At 45.4% G+C, this 27,385-nt stretch overlaps 1 protein-coding gene across 3 annotated transcripts in view; it reads right to left on the bottom strand.

The window, feature by feature from the left end:
- CERK (ceramide kinase) overlaps positions 1-27,385 on the bottom strand; it is a 214,402-nt gene that overhangs the window by 14,596 nt on the left and 172,421 nt on the right. For all 3 annotated transcript variants that reach the window (XM_086967292.1, XM_086967289.1, XM_086967293.1), the window contains 2 exons: positions 19,816-20,018; positions 8,881-9,089 (listed from right to left, as the gene is read on the bottom strand). In XM_086967292.1, coding sequence (XP_086823418.1) covers positions 8,881-9,089; positions 19,816-20,018 — 412 coding nt within the window. The remainder of the gene's footprint in view (positions 1-8,880; positions 9,090-19,815; positions 20,019-27,385) is intronic.

Genomic DNA, 27,385 nt, shown 5'->3' on the forward strand with positions numbered 1-27,385 from the left:
TTCAAATCCTTAAGCTAGCTTACGACAAAAGCTCTATTTATTATTTCATCAACATGTACAATAACTCTTCACCTGTCGACTGTGTTAAGTCTCTGTTAGAAACCACATCATATTTGCATGATCAGAAAGCTAAGAACTCGCAGTTACAATGTCATGTTGTGTGGGGTGGGGATTTTAATGTTTATTTATGTAGCAATTATAAAAAAGGTATTTGCGGGCTCCAAGACGAGCATGATGTCCCCATTGTTCACTTTACTCACTCTAGTATTGGGACCACTTTAAACAACTGTCTTTTTTCACTAGAACTTGAATTTGCGAATGAATTAGTGTGTCCCATTGTCGAGTTCAAGCCGACCTTTCATGGCAGAGGCTTCTCCTCTACTATCGATTATATTCTGTGTTCACAAACTCTAAACAATCGATTAAAAACTTTATAACTGGCACTGATCCCTCCAGTGATCATTTTTCCAACAGCATCACCATTATATTTAATTTAGCATCCTCAGCCCACTCTAAGACTAGTCTTTTAACGCAGCAATCTCTGGAAATGGGTAAAATTAACGGCTATACAGTAAAATGGTCAAAGATCAATCCCAATGAGGTCACTACTAGGATTATTCAAAAAACTCTTCCCCTAATATCTAATTGATTAGAGGAGACCTCATCTCCCCAGCTGATCCTCTCTAGTTTTGTTACCATCTTAGAAGCTATCCGGCAGGAGCTCACTCGCCAACATAAGACACTCGATAAGGATTCCCGGGGTTGGTTTGACTCCCATTGCCGTAAAGCCCTTAGCGCGCTAAAACGAGCTCTACATAGCCAAGATAGGGACATGGCCCTAATAGCCTCATTAAGAAGGAACTATAAGCTGGCCCAAAAAACCCGTAAACGGGAAATAAAAAACAACCTCTGGGCCCAACTGCATGAGAGCACATTGAGCAAGGACAGCACACTGTTTTGGCGAACAGTTAAATCCCCTTTTTTAGCGGACGCCACAGCTGTTCGTCACCTAGACGTGGCGGTACCTGCTGAAAAATGGGTAGCCCACTACTCACAGATCTTTGGGGACTCTCTTTCAACAACTGAGGCCTCTAGAACTGGGGAGACAGTCCTTACTAGGGATAATACCTATCCTATCGACCTCCACTTCGATCTTGTGGAGGTGACTGCGGCGCTGACTTCCTCAAGGACCGGGAAAGCTCCCGGCCCTGACGGAGTCCCACTTGACATCTTTGTGAGCAATCTAGACCTATGGTCCCCAATTGTCTTGCAAGTTATGTCCGCAGCCTCACAGGTCGGCCTAATCGACTCTTGGTCTACATCTGTGCTTCTACCCATTTTTAACAAGCATTAGAAATGCAATAGGTCTCGCAGCATTAGAGTTAGTGCTTTTAGAATTGTTTATGGGTTTTTTTGTAAATCTTTAGCATGAGGTTGAGGGTGAGTGAGGGTGAGTGAGGGTGAGGGGTTGAGGGTGAGTGAGGGTGAGTGAGGGTGAGGGGTTGAGGGTGAGTGAGGGTGAGGCTGAGGTGGTGAGGGTGAGTGAGGGTGAGTGAGGGGTTGAGGGTGAGGGGTTGAGGGTGAGTGAGGGTGAGGGGTTGAGGGTGGGTGAGGGGTTGAGGGTGGGTGAGGGGTTGAGGGTGAGTGAGGTGAGGGGTTGAGGGTGAGTGAGAGTGAGGGTGAGTGAGGGTGAGGGGTTGAGGGTGAGTGAGGGTGAGTGAGGGTGAGGGTGGGTGAGGGGTTGAGGGTGAGTGAGGTGAGGGGTTGAGGGTGAGTGAGGGTGAGGGTGAGTGAGGGTGAGTGAGGGTGAGGGGTTGAGGGTGAGTGAGGGTGAGTGAGGGTGAGTGAGGGTGAGTGAGGGTGAGTGAGGTGAGTGAGGGTGAGTGAGGTGAGGGGTTGAGGGTGAGTGAGGGTGGGTGAGGGTGGGTGAGTGAGGGTGAGTGAGGGTGGGTGAGTGAGGGTGAGTGAGGGTGAGTGAGGTGAGGGGTTGAGGGTGAGTGAGGGTGAGTGCGGGTGAGTGAGGGTGAGTGAGGTGAGGGGTTGAGGGTGAGTGAGGGTGAGTGAGGGTGAGTGAGGGGTTGAGGGTGAGTGAGGGTGAGTGAGAGTGAGTGAGTGAGGGGTTGAGGGTGAGTGAGTGAGGGGTTGAGGGTGAGTGAGTGAGGGGTTGAGGGTGAGTGAGGGTGAGGGGTTGAGGGTGAGGGGTTGGGTGAGGGTGAGTGAGGGTGAGGTATTGAGGGTGAGGGGTTGAGGTTGAGTGAGGGTGAGGGTGAGGGGTTGAGGGTGAGTGAGGGTGAGGGGTTCTTCAGGGCTTTTTTTTTCTCCTAAATTAGGAAGTGGGACCTCCGTTTGTGAAATCCCACAAGATATTCCCTTCTGCTTGTGTGGTTTTAAGCTAGTAGGTGGGACATCATTTTTAAAGGAAAATTTGCTGAGAGCTAACCAAGTGGACGAAGAATTCGAGCAAGATCGTTGGCACTAGCTGGAGGGATTTGATAATTTAGTTACTACCTTGTTTCATGTCCAGTTCTGTGGTTTATCTGTAAACCTATTGCACTCTGGGAGTTGTAGTCTGGGTTTACTTAGATATTCAACCAATTGCACTGCACGCCTTGAAATGATACGTGTAGTTTTTAAGAGCCAAGACCAGGGATGGAACATGGATTCTTGCTGAAATGGAGTGAGGTTGGAACCCTAGCGGCATAAGAGGAAGTCCTCACCGGGGTATGTCGATGCTGCTGGATCTGAGCAGTCGCATTTATGAAACCAGTGCTGCATGGGGTGGAGACATGGGGGACCACAGCGTGGGGACTGAGCATGTTTGAGAATCTATGAAGTGGTCAGCAGCGGCATTTGGAGGTGGTGACTGTAGGAGAGGACTCTCACTGAAGGCCATGGAGCAGTTAAGGTGGACAAGGAGGTTATCATGGTTGGCGTGCCCGGGGTGGAGAGACGAGGCATGTGAGAGGGCTCTTCGTCCATGGACTGGCCGGGGGAGAGCAGCCGGAGGGAAGAGAGGGGAGGGGGGAGGAGAGCGAAAGGATCGGAGACACGGCGGGTAAAATAAACAAAAAAAAAGCCGGAGGGAAGAGAGGGGAGGGGGGAGGAGAAATGCGACACGGCGGGAAGGGGAGGGGGCGGAGCGGGTCAAATAAACAAAAAAAACAAGCTGGAGGGAAGAGAGGGGAGGGGGGAGGAGAAGTGCGACAGGGGAAATGCGAGACGGCGGGAAGGGGAGGGGGCGGAGCGGGTCTGTGCAGGGGAAGCTGCCTCGGGCTGGGGGTGCTAGGAGAGGAGGAGGGGGGAGGAGACCTTGGAAGCAGAATTTGGTGGCCGGTGATGATGTTTAACATGGCAGTTAGGTCTAATAAAAAAATGACGTCAGTGGCTTTTTTTAAAAGGTGCGGAGTGTGTCATTGGTCACCATTAGTGCTGCCAGTTTTGTACATGGTTTGGACCAAGCTTCGATTTTTAAGGGTGAGTTTTGACATGATGGCGGTGACTCATGGCTGCAGGGCTCTGGAGTGAGAATTGAAGCGGGGCAATTGTGGTGACTCCGCGATCGCTGCTGTGGTGAAGGCTCCGCGCCCGTGCTGCCAGATGATTTCTTCCTGCTCGCTGAGGAACGCCTAACACCCCCGCGCTAGATTGCTGCGCAGCCGAGGATTACCCAGGGCAAAGCTGCGGAGAGCTGTAACGGCGCATACGGGGTAGACGCTGCTGGCATCGGTTTGGCGGTCTTAAAGAGTAGCCACTATACACCCCTGATAGCCGTGTAGATTGCTGGGCTGCGCGAAACAACGTGGAGCGTTACGGCGGCCTGTGCTCATCTGGCGAGACAAGACAGCGAGCAGGTCAGGGTCTGTGACCCGCGTGGGAGAGTGCCGGACGATCCAGCCGAGTGCACCAAAATCGTGTGAGTATAGTGGATTCAACAGCGGAGCAGATATCCTCGGCGCCGGTACCGGAGCTGAAAACAAGCGCTTACCTGGGCACCGGTAGGCAGAGTACCGAGAGGCTGCATGCCCTGAGGGCCCATTAGAGGTGATTGGCGTACTGCTGCAGCCTGGCTTCTGTCGGCATACGGAGAGAGTGAGAGTGTCTGGGGCTGCGTGCCTCTAATTGCACAAACGGTTGATACAGTGGCAAACACTGTGGCCACGTGAGAGAGGCGCGGAAACTACTGGGGTGCATATCCTCGGTCTCTGACAGAGTACTCACACGCCGGTGGACCATGCGGTGCAGCCTACGAGGAGATTGCTGGCGGACCGCCTGTGCTGCTGTTTGAATGTTTGCCACAGTCACATCGTAATCTTCTGGTGTCCTGGTCAATGTGACTGTCTGCAGGCAGGGGAGGAGAGGAGGAGGGGGGAGGAGAGCGAAAGGATCGGAGACATGGCGGGTAAAATAAAACAAAAAAAAAAAAAGCCGGAGGGAAGAGAGGGGAGGGGGGAGGAGAAATGCGACACGGCGGGAAGGGGAGGGGGCGGAACGGGGGCGGAGAGGGGAGAGAGAGAGTAGGCAAGGGTAAACAAACACGGACGTGCACGCGCCCGTGACTTTTAAGGTCAATGCGCATGCGCATAAGCTTAATGCGCATGCGCATTGACCTTAAAAGTCACGGGCACTGCAAGGAATCGCCACGATTCCTTGCAGTTAGATAAAGAGTGGATGAGCCCCTATAGTCTCGCTTGCTCGATGCGCATGCGCATCGACAGGCGAGACCTAAAAAGGGAGAACGCGACAACCCAGCGTGTTACAGACCCATTTCCCTCTTGGACTAGTTGGGTAAGGTCGCTGGGAGACTAATCTTGGAACGTCTCCAGGACTGGGCCAAGGACAACAAGATCATAACCGACCTTCAGTTCGGTTTCCAAGAGGGATTGGGCACTGTGGAACAGGCCCTTAACCTGACATTACTCATGGGTAAATATGCTTGGGCCAAAGGCGGTAACCTTCACCTGGTCTATGTGGACTTAAGTTCCGCATTTGACTGCGTAATCCACTCTAAGCTGTGGGAGATTCTGAGTAACCTGGGCGTAGATCCTCCACTCCTGAAATTTCTACGAGAGCTCTACTCGGATGCTAAAGCTTGTGTGAGGTATGGCATCAATGGAGAGCTATCGGAATCATTCAGTATAGCAAAAGGCGTCAGACAGGGGTGCGTCCTTGCTCCATTTTTATTTAATATTTATACAAACGGACAGGAACAAGCGATGTTGGTAGACAATAAGGATCTCCCCTGCATAAACACCCGGCCAATCCCTGCATTACTATATGCTGACGATTCCGTCATTCTAGCGAGAACACCAAATCAGCTCCAGCTCCAACTGAACAAGTATTGTCAATATATGCTTTCTCTTGGCTTAAAAGTAAATAAATCCAAGACTTTTGTTATGCATATTGGCAAGAAAGCTCAGAAATGCAAGCCTCTCTATATTGACAGCACTAGGCTAGAAAACGCTAGAACATATCCTTACTTAGGGATCCTCATCGACGACCATATGTCCTGGAAACCTGCCACCTCCAGCAAGAAATTGCAGTTCCAGTGCATAACAACGGCGCTGACGCACTGAAAATATATCAAGCCAAATGTTTGAGTGTGGCTACTTACGGAGCGGGTGTATGGGGCTATGCTCCCGCTACTGAACTCCAAGTAATCGAAAACGATTTCTTGAAATATGTATTAGCCCTCCCCCGAAGTGCTCCTAACTACGGTAGCCATATTGAGCTCGGTTGGGATTACCTATCTGACACCATTAGATACCAACCGATCCTCCTTTGGCACCGTATATGGACAAAGGAGCAATGTCTCCTTACTCGGTCGTTAATAACTGATTGCCTTACATTGACCCACTGGAAAAAGATTCCCTGGTTATTATATGTTTTTAAATTTCTGAATGATTTGAATTGTCTAGTGTTTTTTTACCAACCCTGCCTCATTAATGGCCATACCCAGAAAGACCTTGAAGAATTTATGCGTCGCCCATTTAAGAGACTTACGCATGTGTTCTGAAATTGGCAAGCAATCAAATACCCACTTAACGATGATACAATCCTCCTATGGCATACAACCCTATTTGTCTTTTTATTTGTCAAATTATGATAGATATGTTTTAACTAGATTTCGGTTTGATTCCTTTTACCGTCTTGTCTCGTTCCCTGAGCCCTCCGATTGGACTCGTAAACTAGCTAGATGTCCCTGTGACGGCTATTCTTCTCAGTCTACTTTGCACGTAATTCTATTCTGTAGCTTCTATGTGACCCCGCGCAAACGCTGGTTGGTCCCACTTCTCCGATTAACAGGACTGAGAAGATGCAGACCTGGTCTTTTGGCACTACAGTTTTTAGATACCCCATTTGTTGCCAAATCCATCGCTTGCTTCCTAAAGGCATGTCTGAAAATTCGATCTCAACTAATGGTTTCTGCATTGTAAATTTTTCTTCTTCTTTATGCGAATAACCTTTATTTCATTGCCGTCCAGGGTGTCATTGTACATATGATTCTTTTAATGATTAATTTAATGTTCTCTGTATCTATCAGTCAATATTGCTCATATGAAAATGTTTTATAAATTGTTGTAAATACCATTTTCCTACAAATGTACTTTTATGATTGTAAATTCAATTGAAATAAAGTTCCTTTTGACTTGACTTTGTACCGAATAAATGTCGTGTAGATTTCTTTGAAAACTATCCTCATTTATTATGCATGAGGATTCTTAGTATCACATAGCAGGATTACCATCTTCTGAATAATAACTCTGAACTTAAGTCACCGCTATCGTCATCCTTGAAAGACTGGCCCACCATACCATTCTAGGTAGACCCGTAATCTTCTGTATATTAACTTTGTGCAAAAGTCACCGCTATTGTCATCCTTGTTACGACAGGCCTACAGTACCATTCTAGGGAGAGCCCTGAGGGTACCTTTAGGACATACCACATCTTCGCTGGGCAAAAAGGAAGAGAAGCTTCCATGCTGACACAAGACGCTGGAGTCCCTTCACGCAGAAACTCCAGCACGCAGTGGTCTGACATACCTTGCGAGGTGTCCAAATCGAGACCAAGGCGGGGTCCTTTGTTCTTTCCCATCAGGTAATGGGGTTGGCTCTTTCCTAGGGGGATTCTTGGCTTCACACCTACATACTTGCTAGGTACACTTCGCTACACTTACCTAGGGTTCGTACACTTGATTATTGCCATGTATCTATATGGCTGTATATCTTCACTGTTTTAGCACCATGTTAGAATTCAACCTTTTATTTACTCTGTTGGTGCTTGCAATCGTGTATATATGTTTCTGTCTAATGGCTGTCGCTGCCCATGTATTTTATACTAGAATGCGAAGTGAGCACGAGTATCTGAACAAAAAGTACTGTACTGTTTCCACGATCCCTGAAAGATCAAGGGTTGTCATGTTCAATAGTTGCCATAAACTATTTGCTCCTTGGTAAGGTTAGGGGGCTTTTACTGGCACTGTGAGCTAGCTGGTCTAAAGGCTAACATATCCTTTGGGGGTGTCTTGAATCAGTCTGGATACCAAACCCTTAGTTCATGTTGTCTAAACGCGCAGATCCTATGTATTATTAGGAACTACACGACACTACATACTACATAAGATCAAAAGGCATAATAATGTACAAGCAAGTACATTAATTGAGTAAATAAATAAACAGTGGGTGGGTTGATGGTACTGAAGGACAATAATAATGTAGACTTCTTTACGCAACCTGGTGGTGAATTTTGCATGTACAGCATGCTTATGGCTATGAAAATGCACTAATTTCAACATTATAACAATTTATTTCCCCGATGCATCTAATTCTTTCCTACATAATCATCGAATATTTTGCATCAATTGGTGCACATTATTATATTGTCATACAATGTACACTTAGAAAAATGTAGGGTTAAGTTAGTGCTGAGATGAATACAGCTTGAACGTTTCCAAACGTTTAAAATATCCCACAAATGTACTATATTCATAGTTCACGCTGAATCTTCATAGTTGTCAGTTGCCCTGATATTCTTACTGAACACATTTCTTTGTGATTCTTCACAACTTTTCTCTTTGGTGGTAGTAATGAAACTTTGAGCACTTTTTGATAACAGAATGTAAAAGATGTAATCTTTCCGTTGGGTAAGCAAAACTTTAGCTTACCCTCAAGCCCGTAGTAACGTGTCTGCTGCTAACATTCTGAATGATTCTTCCCACACAGAGAGTAGGAGGTGTGACCTCAAGTATATATGTAGTGTTCTGTATGTAGAATTCTAGTATGTGGCTTGTGAAATTTGGTTGTAATAATGTTATCATTCAACGTGTCGCTGTGATTGCAGTTGGGACAGTTGCTCCACAGTAAGCTACTGGCAGTTCGCTGAGAAGAAACACCAATTAAACTTACGGAAAAGGAACCTATCTGATTGTCTGTCCTCTAGATTAAGACAGACTTCTTGTTGGCGACGAGAGCTGGCGAACTGCCCACATGGACTGACGTATCATTCTTTATTCAGCTGATCAGTTTCTACCCAGAACCGGTCTCAGCCGATGTGCAGCATCTACAAGAGGGATTCTCAAGATTGTGGCACATGGAGCCAAACACTGTGGTTTCTGTTCAGGTGAGGGCAAGTCGGAGTTAGTAGCAAAAAAAACAAAACTTATTGGTGTGTTCAGTTGGAACGCAGCGTTTGGCGTGCCCACCCAAGTTTGCTGGAATGCATCATCTGTTGACTGCTGTGCAAGGCGTGAATATACAAGTCTGTAGCTGGTCGGTGTCACAGATTTGCACCTACCTGCTGTCCAGGAACCATGCATAGGAAGTGTATTACTAAGTTCATAGCAAGTTTTAAGTTTAAATAAATAAGCCAAGACACAATACGTACCCCACTTCTATAGATGGTTGGTCCAAGGGTTCTCCGTCACAGTTCCAGATACTAGTCACTCGACTGCAACCACAAGAAGGCTTTTCTGTGCAAATATGGGCAAAATTCTTTTTTACAACATCATTGTTATCACTGTCCTCCTCTTCACAATGTTTTGGCGTAAACTGAAACTTCTTTACACGATACACCTCCACAAATGGAAAATCAAACTGAAAAGAGAGAGGTTGCACAATTATGTGACAAATACGTTGTTATCAAGCTTGTGCATTTAACAGTTCAGCAATTTGCCAATCAGTGTAAACTTGGGCACATACTTTAAACGAAGATTGGCAAAAATGATAAATGGCCATAATTCATGTAGTCGATTGGAGTAATGGATACTTATGGCAAACGCCAACAATGTCGATATGAGGAGAGAAGCAGGGACCATGCTCAGGGCTTCTGGGACTAGACACGCGGCTGGTCTGTCTCTTTATGCAGTCTTCACCCCAAAAGCACTTATCTCATTCACAAGAAACAACACAAACAGAAAGAGTGAGCACCATATTTTCAAGATCAATCTGGCCTTTAAAACTATCATGAACATGAGTATGCTGAATAGACCATTGAATAATTTTTACCTAGGTAATCAAAACTCCCCACCAGTGACCCATTGGATCCACTGATGTTCAGCAATGAATTTATTCTTAGAAGTCTTCAATATGCTTTTTTCCTCAAAGAATTGCCAAACCAGAAAGACTATTGGAAGGCTGGCTAATGTCACTCAGAAATAATATTAAACAAGCATTTACAATGCAACGGTTTCGCCTTTGGAAAAGTTAGAGCTACTGGCAAGTAAATGACAATGCTATTTATTTATCTGTTTTCAAAACCAACACATAAAAACAAATTTTGTCATTTACAATGCCAATAGCGCAAACTTTTCCAAAGGCGAAACCGTTGCATTGTAAATGCTTGTTTTGTATTTACTTTCCAAGGGAAGACTATTTTTTGGTTTTCTTTAAAAGACCTTGGCAGACTAACGTGGCTCCTCGCAGTGATTTGTAGGTGAAAGGTCCTTCAGGGCAGGGCCGAGATGGCCGAAGAGGACTCGGTTCAGGGAAACCTTCCCGGTGTCCGGCCGGCCAGATAATGTGTTCTGAGTGGTTATCTCGTAGCAGGACACGCTCCCCCGTGCTCTGAGATAAAGAGGTGTCACGCAAACACTCTTGTAGGCAAGGCATGATGAAATAGGCCCTGAGCAGGGAACGCGGTGCCCCGCCCACCACAAGTGCAGGAATGCTGACCTTTTCTCATAACCATGCGTGCCGAGGACACACATGATCACAATTTAGCTAAGCTTTCCTGTAATTTAGATAAATAAGCAGCAGCGAGTGGGGGGAGCGATCTGCCTCAGACACCGTATTACATTTGTTTACAGATCCGAGTGGAGGCTCAGGCAGCTCGAGGTACATCTGCAGAGCCAGGGGACTGCAGGGAGATTTTCTAGCATGTTTAAAACAGTTTCCGACTTCTGCAGGTTCACGAGTGGGTAGCTCACCCAGCGCAAATGGTATTTAGGCGTCTGGGCTGCTTATTCTGAACTGCAAGTCCCAGAATGCATGGATAATTCCTGGCTGGCTGTGTTATTTGGCATGGAACTGATACACTTGAGAGTGCTGAATAAAAATGGATGTACCTCAGTTAAATGTGCACAGTTCACTTCATTCATACCTTTCACACCCGGTCAGGAGCTCTGGTAACTCGTGTACTCTGGGAAAGACTAACACCTCCCTGTAAGTTTTCCATTTCCCTCCACCTACATCAAACACAACTTCAAGTTTCCACTCCTCCATTTTTGTTTTACAAATAATTGTTACCAGGTGCTCTAGGCCATTTGGTTTAATGAAATATAATGAAGACCTTAACGAGGGCCAGTTGAATTATGAGATGTTGTGACCGTGGCGTTATCCGCATAGTTATGGGTCCATAATCTGCTGTATAAACTGCAGATTTGAAACAAAATAATGATCCTACCTTAAATAGATCAAACGTTATTATAACAAGGACGGACATACACTTATTCTCGCCACACGTAAAGTAATCTCGCCACACGTAAGGTTGGAGAAACGCATCAAACGAGCTGTAGAGCGCACCTTGAACCTACACTACAATGGGCACTGGAGATATCACACAACCACCTGCCCCCCACCTTCGACTACTTTGTTTGATCGCCCCCACACTCCCAAAAACAAAATCGGTGTGTCAATGCTACCGCCCCCCAGCCCCCTTTACCTCCGCCTAACTCTTTGTAGGCCCTACTTCTCTAGCTATCCCCAAGGACGCCCCTTATAATCACTCTGCAACTCGAGTGTTTCTTTCTCTCGGATACCCTTCTCCGCGTTATGCACTCTCCTCCCCAAGCATGCACGGCCACTCAATTCAACGTTACCTGGCCTCATGTCGCACGCTCTTCAACGCACAGCTCCTCGTCCACACGTGTCCTGCAGGGCTACAAACTACGAGCTGCAACCGAGCATGCGCAGAAAAAGACCATAGAGTGGCAGAAGAAAGTATCCATAGTCCTTTCGTGAGAAATGCATAGCCTCACTTCGGGCTATCGTGGCGGCCATCTTAGACTCCCCCACTCTTTCAACGAACCGATGCAGGGACTCCTCGGATAACGCAAGCGACTCGAGCCCTGCGGTGCACCCTCACACATCCCAGGGTCCAACACGCGCTGAGGCGCGCAGAAACGGTGCACCCTCACACAGTCCACAGAGTGCCGCTCTCAAACCTCACAGATCGGGAGCCCAGTAAACGCCACGCGGCTGCTTCGCGGCCACCTTTAAAAGGAATCAATCACGGAGATCTATGGTTTGACAGCTCTGATGTAAAGCCCAGCCATGCAGAAAATAGACTCACAGCCGCGCTGCAGGAGCGAAAAGATAGGGCCAGCAAACTCCATCATCGGGCACAATTATCTCTGGCGCGCGCTCCCTCTCTTTCTGTACAACACAACACAAATAAATCAAGCTGGGCACGACGGAGCGACTTTCAGGGGGTGCCCGGTCCGTTGTGTGGTGAATGCCATCTCCTCCAGATGGTTGCAAGGGCTGTAATAAATAAGTCAACAGCCCACCAACGCCCCCTCCTTCTGCTCTGACGCTGATGCGGTATAATTGAGAGCTAGGATGAAACCGGTGGGGTCCCTGCAGGGAAGCCCACCTCCCTGCGCCTTTCAGAAGCGAAGTTCCCTCCCTCCACACACCGTCTTATTAAAAAAAAAAAAAAACGTCGGAGGTTTAGTTTCGGCACCTGGAGAAAGGGGGCGGTCAGCGTCCGCTCTGTGACTGGCTTCAGGCCGCTACATGGACGGTGCTGACAGAATTCGAAGCGCTTTTCTTCAGAGCCCGCAGGGTGGCGATTACAACGTGCGCCACGCACCGCCATGGTGGCTGTGGAGGAAGGCGGGGGGTAGGGGCTGACTAGCAGGGGGTACTCGAATCTTTCATTAAGTGAGCAAAGTCTTGCGTTAATGCAGATAGCAGGCGTGCCCGCAGTTTCTAGACTTTCCCGCCTTTCCTGCACCTGTGCCCTCGCATCGCGTTCCCTGCAATGTTTCCTCGCCAGTGCTTGTTGCCACTGAAAATGAAAGTGTTGTTTTCTCACGAGCTAAATTTAAAACAGTTTGATTCGCAGCTTTGAAACTTGGAGGAGGATGGCGTTTTTTATTCCGTGGAACAACTTAAAAGGGGCATGAAGGCATACATGCCAACATTTCAGAAGAGCAAAAAGGGAGATTAAAACAAGTCCGGTCCCGGGCCGGCCAGCCAATCACAGCGCGGCCCGGGGAATGACATCACGGGGGTGTGGGGGTGTCCCGGGCCGGCAGCCAATCACAGCGCGGCCCGGGAATGACGTCACGGGGGTGTCCCGGGCCGGCAGCCAATCGCAGCGCGGCCCGGGACAAAGGGGCGGGGCTTAAAAAAAGCACCAGAAACGCCCCCGAATCGCGTTTTCTGGAGAAAGCGCGATTGACAGCCTCTGTCTCCCAATGGCTAGCCTCCATTTATGGAGCTAGCCAATGATAGACAGAGGCGGTCCAAACATCCCTACTGTAGACAATAGTTTTCGATCTGGGAGGGGCTTTGCCCCTCGCCAGGTCGAAACCTAAAAACAAATAAACCCTCAAAAGACAAAGGAAATACCTGACTTGCAAATCCACTACAGTGAATAACTGATGCTATGCCAAGAGATTCTACTACACACATAGCTTCTCAGATGTAACATGTTTGACTGAATTATTTTTCAAAATCATTGCTAAATTCATTCACCTTGATGACTACAAAAGAAACAAATGAAGTACTTTCAAACATATCGTTCTAGCATCCTCTGATACCACCATCTAGTCACTGCCATTGTACACTTTGTCCTAACTGTGCTTCAAAGATTTATATAAAATATCCTTCTAGCACCCACTGCTACACAATGGCCTGAAAGTCCCACGAAAAAAAATAAAGAATTAAATTGTGATTTCCTTAGTGTTCAGATGCAGTGTGGCCTGGTAGGCATAAATGTGACTGGTTTGAGCATTGATATTTTGGTAGACCAGGGTGTAACTTGATATAATTGTACATTTAACTAGAGCCACATTTCACTGAGAAGCATAATGGAATAATGGAAGGGAAATAATAGTTGCATATAATAAATTCCCAGATGAAAAGTTGTGCTTACATGTTACAGTAAGGTTCAGATTTTACACACACAAATAGCATTGAAATTCAACAGTTATAGTCATCTCAAGTAACTATAACTTGTGCCCAAAGGTAACTATATCTCGCGCCCCCCCATGCACAGTTTTCTTCTACAATAATTTCACAGAAAATGTTGCAGTGATATTGTCAAGGATGTCATATATGAGGTCATGAGTGATATAATATTTGGGATAATTAGCAGTGCATGGAGAGGGTGCGAGTTATAGTTACCTTAGGGCACGAGTTATAGTTAATTAAGATGACTATAACTGCTGAATTTGTATGGTTTTGAGTGTGGTTAATATTCATAATGTGGTCTTTCTTAAATATAGTCACAAGTAAAAACTGTATTTAGATTTGCAATAAAATTGGGCCCCCTTTTATTGTATATGTATACTGAATTCTTATATATATATATTGACGTGTGCCCTATGCTGCTCCCAGTACGTAACATGATGATCAATAGCCAAATTTTGAAAACTATACCATTTTGTTTGCTAAGAACTCAAAATACTTTTGTGCTTCTACAAGGGACATGGGCTACTGGACACAAAGGTGGGGACAGGGATAACGAGGGGTGAATGACATTCAGCTAGATCATACTCTCATGATTACACTCTCTTTGTGTAAATGAGGCTGATCTCTTTCTTAAATTATAGGTCTAACTGAGCCTAAAATGAAGTCAAACGAAGCCCCAAAGAAATCTGAAATTGAGCACCTTGAAGATATCAGTGTTCATTCCTCCCAATGTGGTATCTAACACTTGAATTTCCACGATGTGCCTTACTACAGCATGTTGCCCTACCATAGAGTAAAATGTATTCAATTACTCAACAGCAATGTTGACAGGTTGTATTTAAGGAATCCATAATGTGTAGTAGGCACATTGCTGGATAGAAGACTTGATGACAATAGGATTGGCCTGAAAATCAAACCTCCACTTAACAGCAGCCCCCAATTTCAAATATCAATGCACCTTCTGCATACAGACCTACCAAAACTATGGGATATATATAGATATTCAAGAGTCAGATATATATGGTGGTCACCAGTAGGTAGTTATAGTAAGGACCATGTTTCCATAGGAAAAACATTTTTTGGCTTGGCTATAACTTTGGCGTTGTCTGACCAATCATGAAATGTGCCCCCAAAAAGTGTCAAGGTAGGTTTTGTGTGTCATGAAAAGTTTGGGGGTGATCCGTGCAGTGGGCACTGAGAAATTGGGGCGTGAAAAAAAGCAGCATTTGTAATGTTAATTCCTGTAGGAACCTTTAGTCACACCTCCAGCACTAACCGCTGAACGGACTTGCACCAAGTTTGTCAGGGAGGTAAATGTTGGTTCAAGGAAGGGCCTTTTGCTTATTTGGTGTAAATCCATTCTGAGTTGTTGAAAATTTTAAGTAGAATATCATAGTGATATTTCTGGTCGTAAATACTTCATGAAAAAAGACAAGCTTGTCTAGGGAAATGCAACACTCTGAATGGCTGCCAACGCTTCATATAAAAGGTGAAAATAATGAAGACAGTGCAGGGTAGGAATACCCTGAACCCCAAGCCATGGTCTTAGAGTTCCCCTGGGACACCACCAAGGCACAAAAGCATTTTTCTTTAACATTTACTGTGAAATTGTGATATTCACAGCAACATTGTTTTGTTTTTAAATAACCGCTGGGTGGGCCAGGTCGTGGGGAAATATAATAAATATAGGAGGCCCCCAACAGGGCTTTTTAAAGCCCCCAGGGACCACCACCTCTCTGTTGCAGCTACATTAATATCTGCAGGGGAACCTCGAGGCACCCCCGCTGGGACGGGGAATGCCACATCCCAACGGCACTGTGGTATGTAAATGCTGGGGGCCATCTTCCCTCCCACTTCCTCGAGGACTGAAGCCTCCCCAGGGCACATACATTAATTAATGTTTTGTTAACTAAGCAGGGGAGGCAATATGGCCTGCCCCGCAGCCTCGGGGACCGCCAGCACCCGCTGGACTAAAAGAAATTATAATATGTGTGTGTGTGTGTGGGGGGGGGCATCCCCGAAGCAGTAGTGTGCCAGGAGCTGTCTTGCAGAGGGTGGAGAAAGGGGAGTGGCCTCTGATGACCTCTCAGCAATGCAGCTTTGTGGGTCTTACTGGAGGTAAGAGGAAGGCTAGTTGGCCTAAAAGGACCCTCAGCAAACCCACAGTGTGCAACCTACTGGAGGTAACAGGAGGACTTGTTGGGCCCCAAAGGACTCTCTGTAGCCAAGAGGGCCTCATCTCCTAACTAGTAGTGTGCCGGTAGGCACGTTTGCAGAGGGGTGGAGCAAGGCAGTGTGGCCTCTGACAACTTCTCAGCAATCCTGCTGTGTGGGACTTACTGAAAGGAACAAGGAGGGGTAGTTGGCCCTCAAGGATATCCTTGGCGGCCAACTACCCCTCCTGTTACCCCCAGTAACTCCTACACTGCGGGATTGCATACACCCACTGATCCACCAATACACCTTGGTAGGTATATTCAAGACTCAAACATTTTAAAAACAATCAGTCACTGGATGATGTCATCAGTGATGTCATGAGTGATGTCGTGAGTGATGTCACTGACCATGTCATGAGTGATGTAATATGTGAGGTCATAAGCAGTGCATTGTGGGGGTACAAGTTATAGTCAGCTCAGCTAACTATAACTGCTGAATTTCTCTGGTATTGTACGAGTGAAATCAGCCTAACATCCCTGTAACCTTTGGTTTTTCAGTGACTCCATGGAGGGAGAGGCAAGGCCGGATCCGTTGTCAACGGATGTCGGGGTGATGCCAAACTTCGTTCGGAGACCTCCGGGGAGGAGTCGATGATCAGGGGTTGAGGCTGCGCCTCAGTCGTCCTCAGCCAGCGCCGACTCGGCCTCGTCCGACGCCGACTCGGCCTCAACCACCACAGGCTCTGGTTCTGAAGTAAGGAACGGAGCCGGAGAGGCAAGTCTACGGTGCCGGACCGGCGCTGACTCAACCTCAACCACAACAGGCTCCGACTCCGAAGTAGGGAACAGAGCCGGGGAGGCAAGTCTACGAAGAGTCAGCCGCCTGCCCGGAAGGCCGAGGGGGACTCAAAGACGAGCTGCAAGTACCAGCAACCACCTGCAATGCCACAGGGAGTAAATAATGTAAATGTATAGGCATTTATATAGCGCACTACTTACCCGGAGGGTCGCAAGGCGCTTCGACCGCTGCGAAACCCTTCCTGGCTTCCCTGAGAGATGGTCCCTTAATGGGTATCTCCAGGGTGAGACCAGGCTTTCCCGGCGGTCTGGTGGGGCCGTTAGTGAAGATGAGGCAAGCTAATGCCCAGAGTTGCCGAGTGTGATCGCTGATCAGAGTGGGCACCGAGGCGAGAGAATTATCAACTCCGCTGACCCTGGTCCAGAAACCTGCCGCGCCGGGAATCGAACCCTGGTCCCGGGCCGTCCTCTGCTCTCGGGTCTGCCGCTATGGGCCGAGAGGGGGACCCAGCCGGGCGGCGCCCTGATGATGCCATACCTCCATCATCCCTAGAGGCACGTGGCTCAGTCGGCGCCGGGGACAAAACCTACTGGCGAGTCCACCAGAGACCTCGCATGCAGTGGGGGTCCGAGGACTCCCCAGGGAGAGGAGGGGGCCCAAGGGAGGCCTGCAGGACCGCGGCATGAGCCGCCATCGGTCCGAGTCGCCCCCGCCACCAGGAAATGGCGGATAGGGGAGGGCACTCTCAGGGAAGCACATCTGGAGAAGTCTGGGAACTAGTGCTCCCTACAACAGGAGGAAGAGGACCTCAGTGACAGGCACCAGGACTTACCAAGAACAGGCAAACGTACACAGGAACCAGACTGTGACCGCCACCGCAAACTGAACCCACTGCCACCAGGACCTGCCGCCGAAGAGGAGGCCGGGGGCCGTGACAACTCTGATCGGGAAAGGCGAGCCGAAAGCAGCTTCATCCGGCGCTCCCCCTGGGGCTTTGGCTTGAGTTGCTGGCAAGCGTCGCAATCGGTCGAGTCGTGGTGTTTGCCCAGACACCACATGCACATCTTAAAGCCCAAAGGCATTGCACACTGTTCCAGACGCAAAAGCGTCAAAAGAGACCTGAAAACAGGCCAGAGAAACAGCTTACTCTGGGTCCGCATTGTAAGCGGAAAAGAAGGAAAACTGACGTCAGCACCCCGTGAGGGATTATATATGGCCTTGCTGATGTCACTTCCATGGACGACCACAAGGTGAAGTCGTGTGGCGCCGTCCCCCGGCGAGCAGAGGTGCTGCTGCAAAAAAAAATACCGGATACAGTCTTACGCCTGGGGATAATTCTAAGTTAAGGAATCTGCGGCTAGATGTCTCTATCAGTTATTAGTACAGCTCTTGAACGTATCAAATCTAATGTTTAATATAAATTCACGTAGATGCTACTCAAAGAGCAGCCTGGGTCCCTAACAATGTGCATGCAAGAACCTACCTCGAGTAGGCCCCTAGACTCCTACTGATAAGCACTGTAAACTCCTCTCTAACACGCTTGGAACTTACCATCTGGCCGAAACTCAAACTCAAGGAACTTGTGACTGAACTTTCCCTTATGGCCCACCTAGTACCGCATTAGAAGTCGCTACCCATACCCACCCCTCTCAGGCTCACAAGTGGAGCAGCCCCTTCTGCAGAGCACGCACAGGCAGCAAAGGGTGCAGTATACTGACGTCAGAGAGTCTCAGCAACACATAAAGAAGGCCAACAAGCCTTGAAAATGTTTTCAAAAATAGGCAAACGTGTAGAGTGAACACACTAGGATAGAAAACAATCATTTGCAATGCAATAGGACTCGCATTCACGCGAGACCTATTGCATATTACATCACAGACAACGGGAGGGCACGGACAACAGGAGTGCGGGCGGGGGTAGAGGGGGAGAAGGCATAGACAACGGGAATGCGGGCGGGGAAGATGAGGGCAAAAAGGAGTGCTCACAGTCCACCTACTGTGTAATACTCGAAGTAAAGGGGCCAGTAGGCATGGGAGATGACAAATGACGACATGGCCGTCATAAGGAGGGACTAACAAGCCTCATAATGAATCAGAAGACAGCATTTACGAAGGACAAAGACACAAGCCAATGAAAAAGATTAGTGGAGAGTGGGGGAAGCTTCCACTGAGCTTCCACTAAATACTGAATACTGCATGCCTCGCAAAGTGAGCAGCGCATGCGCGCGGCTGCTATAGGCTCAACCTAAAAAGGCAGCTTCAGCATCCACAGGCAAATTCATTCTCAGGAAAGGAAAGCCCCTTTTGGGCAAAAGGTCGGAATGGAAATAAGGTTAGCTCATAAAACGAGAGGTAAGACCATGCATGCCTCTAGCAATCACACTGGTATGCAATATTATCCGAGATGGGTGTATTCTCAGTACGAGTAGACATTTTTAACAGTTTTACAAAGCACAGGGTTCATAAAATGCCCATGCATTTATGACCAGTTAGTCTATAAGGTGCCCATAAGGAAGTATTATGTCCAGTACTAAAGGTTCAGAGTTTTTGAAACTGCAACGCAGCATTAATTTTTTTAATGATGTTGTCTTCACCTTTGCTGTGTTACAAGACCTTGTGTTTTCTCAGGGCAGTTTGGAGACTAAGAGACAGGGCTTTATTTACAGTTTGACGGAGCAGGACCTCTTCTGAAATGTGGTAAATGTCCCGGGTGCCCAATTTAGTGTCCCACTGACATCCAACACTGTGAGTACAGTGAACGGGGCATCAGCGTCTTTTTTTCGGTGGCTGTCCTACATAGGCCCAACTCTAAATAAACCCCAACGTCTAGAATAAATATTGTAATTCCGCAACGAAATGTATACTATTGGATACTTTATTGTTTTTATTTTAGCATTTGATAATTTATATTTGACTGGACTACACGATTTGACTGGACTACAGGGGGTTACCCCCTCTTATCTCTGTTGGGGTACGAGGAACCATGTATTTTGCACTTTCTACTTTTTAATGTATATGGATTGGTTGAAATGTTTTAATTTTTTAATCCTCGTTTTAACTATTTTAGATGTAACAAATGTTTGTAAATTCTCTTTTATGACAAACAAATTGTCGAAATAAAGAAAGGATAATTTATACACACCTTTTTAGAGTTATATTTATGGAAATATACTATTGATGGAATAAAATGTTTATGTTTGACTATCGAAAAGCAGAGCAATACATACCTGATCTTCCCGATTGGTGTGCCTAATTAGATGTCTTAAAAACTTCAACCGAGAGCACTTGCGTATTAAAATGAGATCTGCGGTGCCATCTGCCAAGTGGGCTGCAGGAGAGAGGCCTTTTGGGCTTCGGGGACATGCGCAGCTCATGTTTGCTGCATTGATTGCTATAAACTTTCCTCTTATGGTTTGCCAGTCTCCAGCTTCTGAAACAGAGAGAGAAACTAAATTATGCAACAAAAAAAACTCATCAGGTGATGAAACATGCAAAAAACAAAAAAAAGGTTTGACTACAGTTTTGAAGATTCTTTTCTTTTTTAAATTGTGATTGCCTATTTGCACAAAAGGGTTTTGCTTATAGAATCAACATACAACAAACAAGCACTAGCAATGCTAAAAGGTCTTGCTTATCTCTAAAAGTGCATTTTCATTCAATGGTGGATTTAAGCACATCATAGGTGATTACACATACGTTCTACCACTCATCCCTGAACATATACATTCAGCCATCCACCCATTGATTCATTCTTACATTAATTATCTTACCGATCCACAAAAATATACACAAAATCTATAAACATATGCAAGGTAAATAAAAAGGAAACATGCTCCAAAATGGGAAGCCGTATACTGGTGAAAAAATTATAAATGTAAACATTGCATGGAGCAGCCATAGTGACAACGTAAAACAATGATCCTCAAAGAGCAGATAAAATGAGCGAGCTGCAGAGAAAGAGAGCCAATAGCAGAAGTGACCTGAGCCATGCAGTCAGGGATGGAAGCAGAGTGTGAAAGACACTCAAAAAGACCAACTGCAGAAGTGGTACCACCCAAAGCCCCACTATGTATGACTGTGTATAATAATTGTTTAAGTGTGTGTGTGTGTGTGTGTGTGTGTGTGTGTGTGCGCGCGTATGTGTGTGAATGTATGTGTGTTTCTGTTTTAAAGTGTTTTTTTAATTACAAGAGAATGACAGATGGCTAACCCTGCCAGGCCCATCCAAGAAAGTGTATTAGTTATCACAGTGCTAATTTCAACCCAAAGAATTAGTCAGAAAGGTCATAAACAACACCAAAATCCTCATCTACTGAGGTAATATGTGCTATTCAATGTACCAAAATACCTTTGTACAGAAGTCAACACAGTATAACTGCATTAAAGGCCTATTGGCTTTAATATATGCGTTTAGAAATAAACAAGTAAAGGCTAATGCTTTTGTCATAACCTTTCATAATAAATAAATCAAAAATATGGCATATGATGTTTCTATTCCCAGTAAACCACTTCACGCCTATAGCCTTTTTTAATGGATTATCACGCTGCCCAAAAAAGGCCCATTGTATTCACCATAAACTGGCATGCAGTCATAACATTACACATATGTACAAGATTACAGTCGTCTACCCCAGGAATTGCCAGGAGGTTAACCAACACTAAAACCCTTGCTTACTATGGTAATCTGTGTGTCTATATGTTACAATATACCTGTCCATCCGTAATCGCCTATGGACTTTGACAAATGCTTTTCATAGTTAATAAGTTAGGTCTAGTGCGTTGTCATAATTCGTCATATGAAACAGATCAGTCCTATGGCATTTGACATAAAGTTTCCCTATGAACCAATCAGGCGCACAGCCTTTATCAAACCCTTTTCACCATAACTAACTCAGGGCTACTGTTTTCAACATAAGCTTTCCCACCAGGCAACCATCAGGCATCCATTCCATTAATTACAATTTTACACAAAATACAGTTGGCATAAAAAAAATAAAAGCCTCCTCCTAAGAGGGCCTAACAAAGATTGTCATATGCAAACATTCTACCACTGGGTTTCTCAGAAGGGGTTACTAACATCCAAACTCTTTCTTAACCTCTTCGATGCTGATGACGAGCTCAGCTCGTCATCAGTGAGCTCGTCATCAGCTACGGCGCTCGTATGCTGATGACGAGCTGAGCTCGTCATGTAACGTGGTATTTTGAAAAACGCCGCACGCAGCGGGAAAAGCCGCCGCAGCGATGCGGTTAATATGGCAATCTGGGAGAGTCCACCGAATAAAATAATCCTCTACATGCCACACCCTTCCATGCCTATTGCTTTACTATATGCTGTAAACAACACATATGTCAAGCCTACTATGACCAACTCAGTGCTACTGAACTAAGCATAAGCTTTCCCGCTCCACGAAAAGCCAAGTACCAGACATCGTTTTTAGTATAAACACAACTTCTGCTTAATCAAAAGCTCTAATCGAGGAAATAAACGCAGGCAGCCAAAGCCCCCACGCAGTACTGGTTCTGATCACACAAGATCGTGGAACAGTTGGGCTGTCAAGCCAAGTCTAACTACTTTGGGTTGCCTCTGATGAACTATGTGTACCAAAGAACACTGTTCATTCATGGAAGTAAAAATAATAATAATAACTACACTGAGGGAAAAACATAGCCATCCCACCGAGTTCAAATTGAGTAATTGAATTACATAAAAAAATAGGTTTCTTCATGATCACCTTTAATGCTTTTTAGACATAGGTATAGGTTTTGAAAAGACGTAGTGCGAATTTTTTTTTTAAATGACACTTCCAATTGAGAATACATTTACTGAGAATAAATCATAAAAACCCTTTCTTTGCAATGGCCGATTTAAAAGGAGATTTGTACACAGATGCCTGCAAGGGGTAATAACTAGTGTACACAAAACATTTTTTTAAAAAAATACTAACTATATATATAAAATAAAAAATCTTTACCTAAAAAGGTAGGAAAGCTAAGAGTACTGGGAATATTAATATTTGCGGAGTCTTGCACTCATCGTGACAACTTTGCATCCGGGGTGTCAGCTGTGTAGAATAAATGCAACATTTATATCCATGAATCAGTTTAAATGTGAACACACTGAGCCCCATACTGTGTAAAACGATGCTGGGGGAAGGATGTATTGGCTGAGAAAAATTCCTCAAGGGAAACACCTAGCAGGTGATGAGAACAAAGCAAACTGGGAACATCAGCCTCCTCAGGGTTCTCGGGGAAGAAAACTTTACAGATAAATATTTTCTGCTCAAATGAATTTAGTGGCATTTCAATGTAGAACCCTGGAGTAGAATTTAAACGTTTTAGGTTTATAATTCAGGCATCAAATTCAAAATTATTCAGCCTGCTGTCTGCAGCCTACCACTAACACTTTTAGATAGTAATTTAAAAAAGGTTTTGAAATTGTATTAGCTAGCGAGGTAGTGATATGCTCTATGGTAACAGGATACATAATACTCTGATATTTTCCGGAAAAGGCTACATGGCTCAAAACGTTACTTTTACACATATCTTCAAATATAAAGTTTTCAAAGGGATTTTGCCTGCAACAATGTTTACAGGCTATAAAATTTCAAAAAGACCAAATAAGTCTCAAAAGCCCATAAACACATAAGGGTCCGTAGTACAGATAGGGTGCACTTTCCAGGTTTGCACCACGGTGCACCTTAAAGCAGGTGTGGTGGGTGCAAATATGGAAAGTGTGCCCTATCAGGAAGAATGTGCTGTCTTGGCAAATTCACAGCTGCCCGAGAGCAGCGCATTCCCCACGCAAAGGCAGTGCAATAAGTTTGTGTTTTGCATTTTAGTTTCATAAACAGTACTTAACATATGTCAACTTCAGATCCACATCGCTTTGGGAGAAGGTATTTTTTTTTTTTTTTTTTTTTTTTACAAAAAGGCAGAGTGGCCAGTCATCCACTTAAGTTACTCCATTCATAATCTTGGGAGAAAAATGATGGACGGCCGGCCATTTTGATCTCTGAACTTTGCATAAAATACCTGAAGCAGCGTTTAAATATTTTGCTGACTTCGTGTCTTGTGATCCGTATGCCAAACAATTTTACAATTTGATCTGATTACAAATTGTATTTCCCCATTATAAAACCTGTCCTTTGTAGTTATGTGGCATTACAGCACGAAGTCAATACATTTGTGCGAGCAATCCGCAAAGCCTGAGAAGGTAGTTGTACAAAAAGTGCTGCAGAGAAAAAAAAAAAAACACCCAGCGCTCATAATTCGGTTGTAATTTATCTCCTAGCAGCATTACTAAATCAGTCAGTCACCCCTCCTGGGAATATGCTGACTTTTCAAAGAAGCCTGCTGATGCATAACAAAACCCTAATTTCCACCGGAGCAGCAGATTTCTTCATGAAATGTGGATACACGCATTAGCGTTAATATATTATTATACGCAGCTACAGGCGGAGCCTCTCTTGCGCAGAACTTGCATACAAAATGCCTCATCAGGAATGCCTGTTTGGACACAGATGTTCTTCCCACAAGCAACCCATGCTGTTTGCCTCATTGTCGTTTCTGCTCACTATGTGCTTTGCGGGTTTTTTGATCGAAGGTGGCAAAGGTATGGTAAAAGCAGCAGCATTCTAGAGTACAAAGTAGCAGAACTATGGGATATGATGTACATAATTTAACTCAACTCTATGTTTCTTTGTTCTTCGAATACAAAGTTCAGAGCTTCTGCTGGAAACCTGTCGTTGACAACAGGGGCTGTTTCATTCAAACGGACCATTTACTTGTTTGAACTGGGGCCGCCTTTTAAAAGGTGCGCCCGGCGCAAACAAGGAAAATGCGCATTAGCAGGATGAATGAGATGCCCCCAGGGCAGCCACATATCAGGGGGCAACCCGCCTGCACTTTTAAGGGGGATTAGAGACCCCTGTGCTGGTGGGTGCAGGGAGTGACTCCACCCACCTGAAGGGGATGTCTGCATGGGACCCCCTTTACCCCTTCCAGAGGGCTGACATCAGGTGGCGCACTGTCAATGTGCCTCCTGACAGCTTCTTTGCCTTTTTGCTGGTGCTGAGGTAAAGGGATTCCCCTATTTGCATGGTGCCACGTCCCCATGCAAATGAGAGAATACCCTCTGATGATAGCGCTGGCGCTTTATGTGCGCCAGCACTATGGGTATTACAGAAGGGGACACACAAGCGTCTGCGGCCCCTGCTATAACACCAAAGTGCCCCCGGTGGTGAGCAAAGTTGGAGAAAACGCCCGTTGCGCCCCTGGGGCACTTCTGTAATTTGGCCCCAGGTCTTACTTCACTTTTTCTCTATGCTGTTCTTCGGTCACTCCCAATGCACACTATCAAGCCTGCTATACAGCCTAGTAACCATGCTAGTGTTATAGGCCAGATGTATGAAATGTTTTAGCGGCAACAAACACTCAAATTTGCAAAACTGGAATGTTTACAACAGCTAAAAAGTTAGTTTGAATTTAATTAGCTCATGTTAGGGATTTAGGAATAGAAACTATTTTAGGAATGGAATGTTGAATCACAATTTGGAAGGGGCATGCTGTGGGCGCCGTACTAAATTGGGATTCCGATCCCTTTGTATCGATGGTGTTTCGAATGGAATTCCAGTTGTAAACCGTGATATATGATCGACTCCAAGGTTTGGGTGGTGACTCATTTGCAAAAGTGAGGAAGGTCCTTTAGGACCCCTTCCACTTTGCGAATTGGAGTGGCAGATCTAGGTGGAGTAGTCAATGGTCCAGGATCACTGCCAATTGTCACTGAAGCTTTTAAAACTTCAATTTTTTAAATGAGCCTGCATTCTTCCAGAAATTCGGACGGTTGTGAAGAAAAAAAAGACATTGTTGGAAGTTAATTAGAGGGATAGTAATCTACTGACCTCTGCAGGCCACCATTCCTGTGATTGTAGTGAGTAACAAATTCTGAGCTGCACAACTAATGTTGATTAGGCAGATCAATCCACAGAAAAAGATACTGGTTCAACATAAAGGTTCAATTTGCAACCACTTTTAGAGACTAGTATCTCCGTACATGTGGCCCACAGTACCGACTGAAATTACCTCAGTCAATACTTAGCACAGGTAATGTTACTGCTAAGGATTGTGGGGATACTGTACTAGGAGAAGTTTACATAATACTGTGCAGAAGACAGAGAAAGAGCCAATGTGATTACAATAAAACAGGATGACTATGTAAATAAGAGCCATTTCAATTAATTGCATCCTAATTTATCTTGCACAAATATCCTGAAACTGGCAAGGATCCAGTCCTCCCTGAGCTACTCTGGGAATCCTCACAGGATCACAAACAAATGACCCATCTTAGAAGATCAACAGCTCTTCTGAGAAGATTTCTTGAAGTATTTCACACATTTCACGTTTTCTGAATGTAACAGATTCCTATGTGGTCAGTGGAAAGGAATGAATTTCACAAACAACGTATGCACTTTGCATGGCCCCTAGCCAGTCGTGTATGGCCATTTATAGAAACACAATTTGGTCACTTGTTGAAAATTATTTTTTGAGCAGAGATGCTAAATAATTGGTTGCTGAACAATTTCAACTGAAGATGCCCACGCGCTGTGGTAGTAGCAGACCTGGCAAATTAAGACCTGGTGGCCAGTACTATAGGCTAAACCAACTAGCAAGCTTTCAGACTTTCAAGTGGCAAGGGCCAGATGAGGTAGATGCAGATTTATTCTAAGAATCGCTATAAGTTGATTGGATGGCAGACCTATGTTGGGCAATAGCAGCACAGGTCATTTGTTACACCCTATCTTACTGGATGAGAGCATTGTGCTTTCAATTTGTGGACCTTTTTCGTAATACAAAATTACAAGACACTGAAGGAAACCTGTGTAGTCAAAAATGCTTAGACTGGATAAAGGTGTCAACCAAGGCATTGACAACTGGTGGATTTATTGAGAGACATGTTCTACAGCTACTACTCTCACCAAACCACGCCCTCAGGCCTTAAATACTATTTACACATAGTTTCCGTTGGAGTACTCTCAGGAGTTGGGATTACAAGTAGCGAGAAGCACAGGAGACCTTCAGTTTCTCAAAGGTACCCTGACAGCGAAAATGAGCTGTAACTCTCTAGATGCAAACACAAGGAATGAGAACAAACCAAGGGAATCTGATGAGATGAATCTGATTCCCTCAGGTTTTCGCCATTCCTAAATGGACCCTCAGGGTCCAATTTGTAATAGGCCAGTGTTCCGAGAGATAAATGTTCCAGCTGGTTAGAGAGAAAGGAATAACCGGAGTCCGTAATGGGCGATACCAAATGAGTACTTAGAAGTGGTACTACTAGATGTATTGGCCTTATGAACCATCTAGGCTGAACAGAGCTGCCTGGATTAACAGTCACGTTATCACAATAGATTATGGGGCCACTACTGGAATCTTCTGACGCTAAAAGAAAGTATAGCTTTCTACCTGTCTTCACGGTCTGTGTTCTCTTCCAGGTCAGAAATCACTGTTCATACAGCACAGGGTTTTTGGACACTAAGCCAAAATGTATTCAAAATAGAAGTTTCCCAGGCATCTATGTATGACTTGATGACACAACTTTTATTCTGCTTCTCTGCCATCAGTAGATATAAACCAGAAGTAACTCTTTCAAAGCTTAATCAACATTCCCTGTGTGCTCAGTCTCAAAGCATTTTAAAATCCGCAATAAGCTGAAGACATGACTACTCCGTCAATCTTGTTCCACGGCATTGGTTGCTTATAGCGACAGTGCCACGAGACTACTTGGGGTACACATAT

This window comes from Lissotriton vulgaris, chromosome 1_1, assembly GCF_964263255.1.
Source record: "Lissotriton vulgaris chromosome 1_1, aLisVul1.2, whole genome shotgun sequence".
NCBI classification, from domain to species: domain Eukaryota; kingdom Metazoa; phylum Chordata; class Amphibia; order Caudata; family Salamandridae; genus Lissotriton; species Lissotriton vulgaris.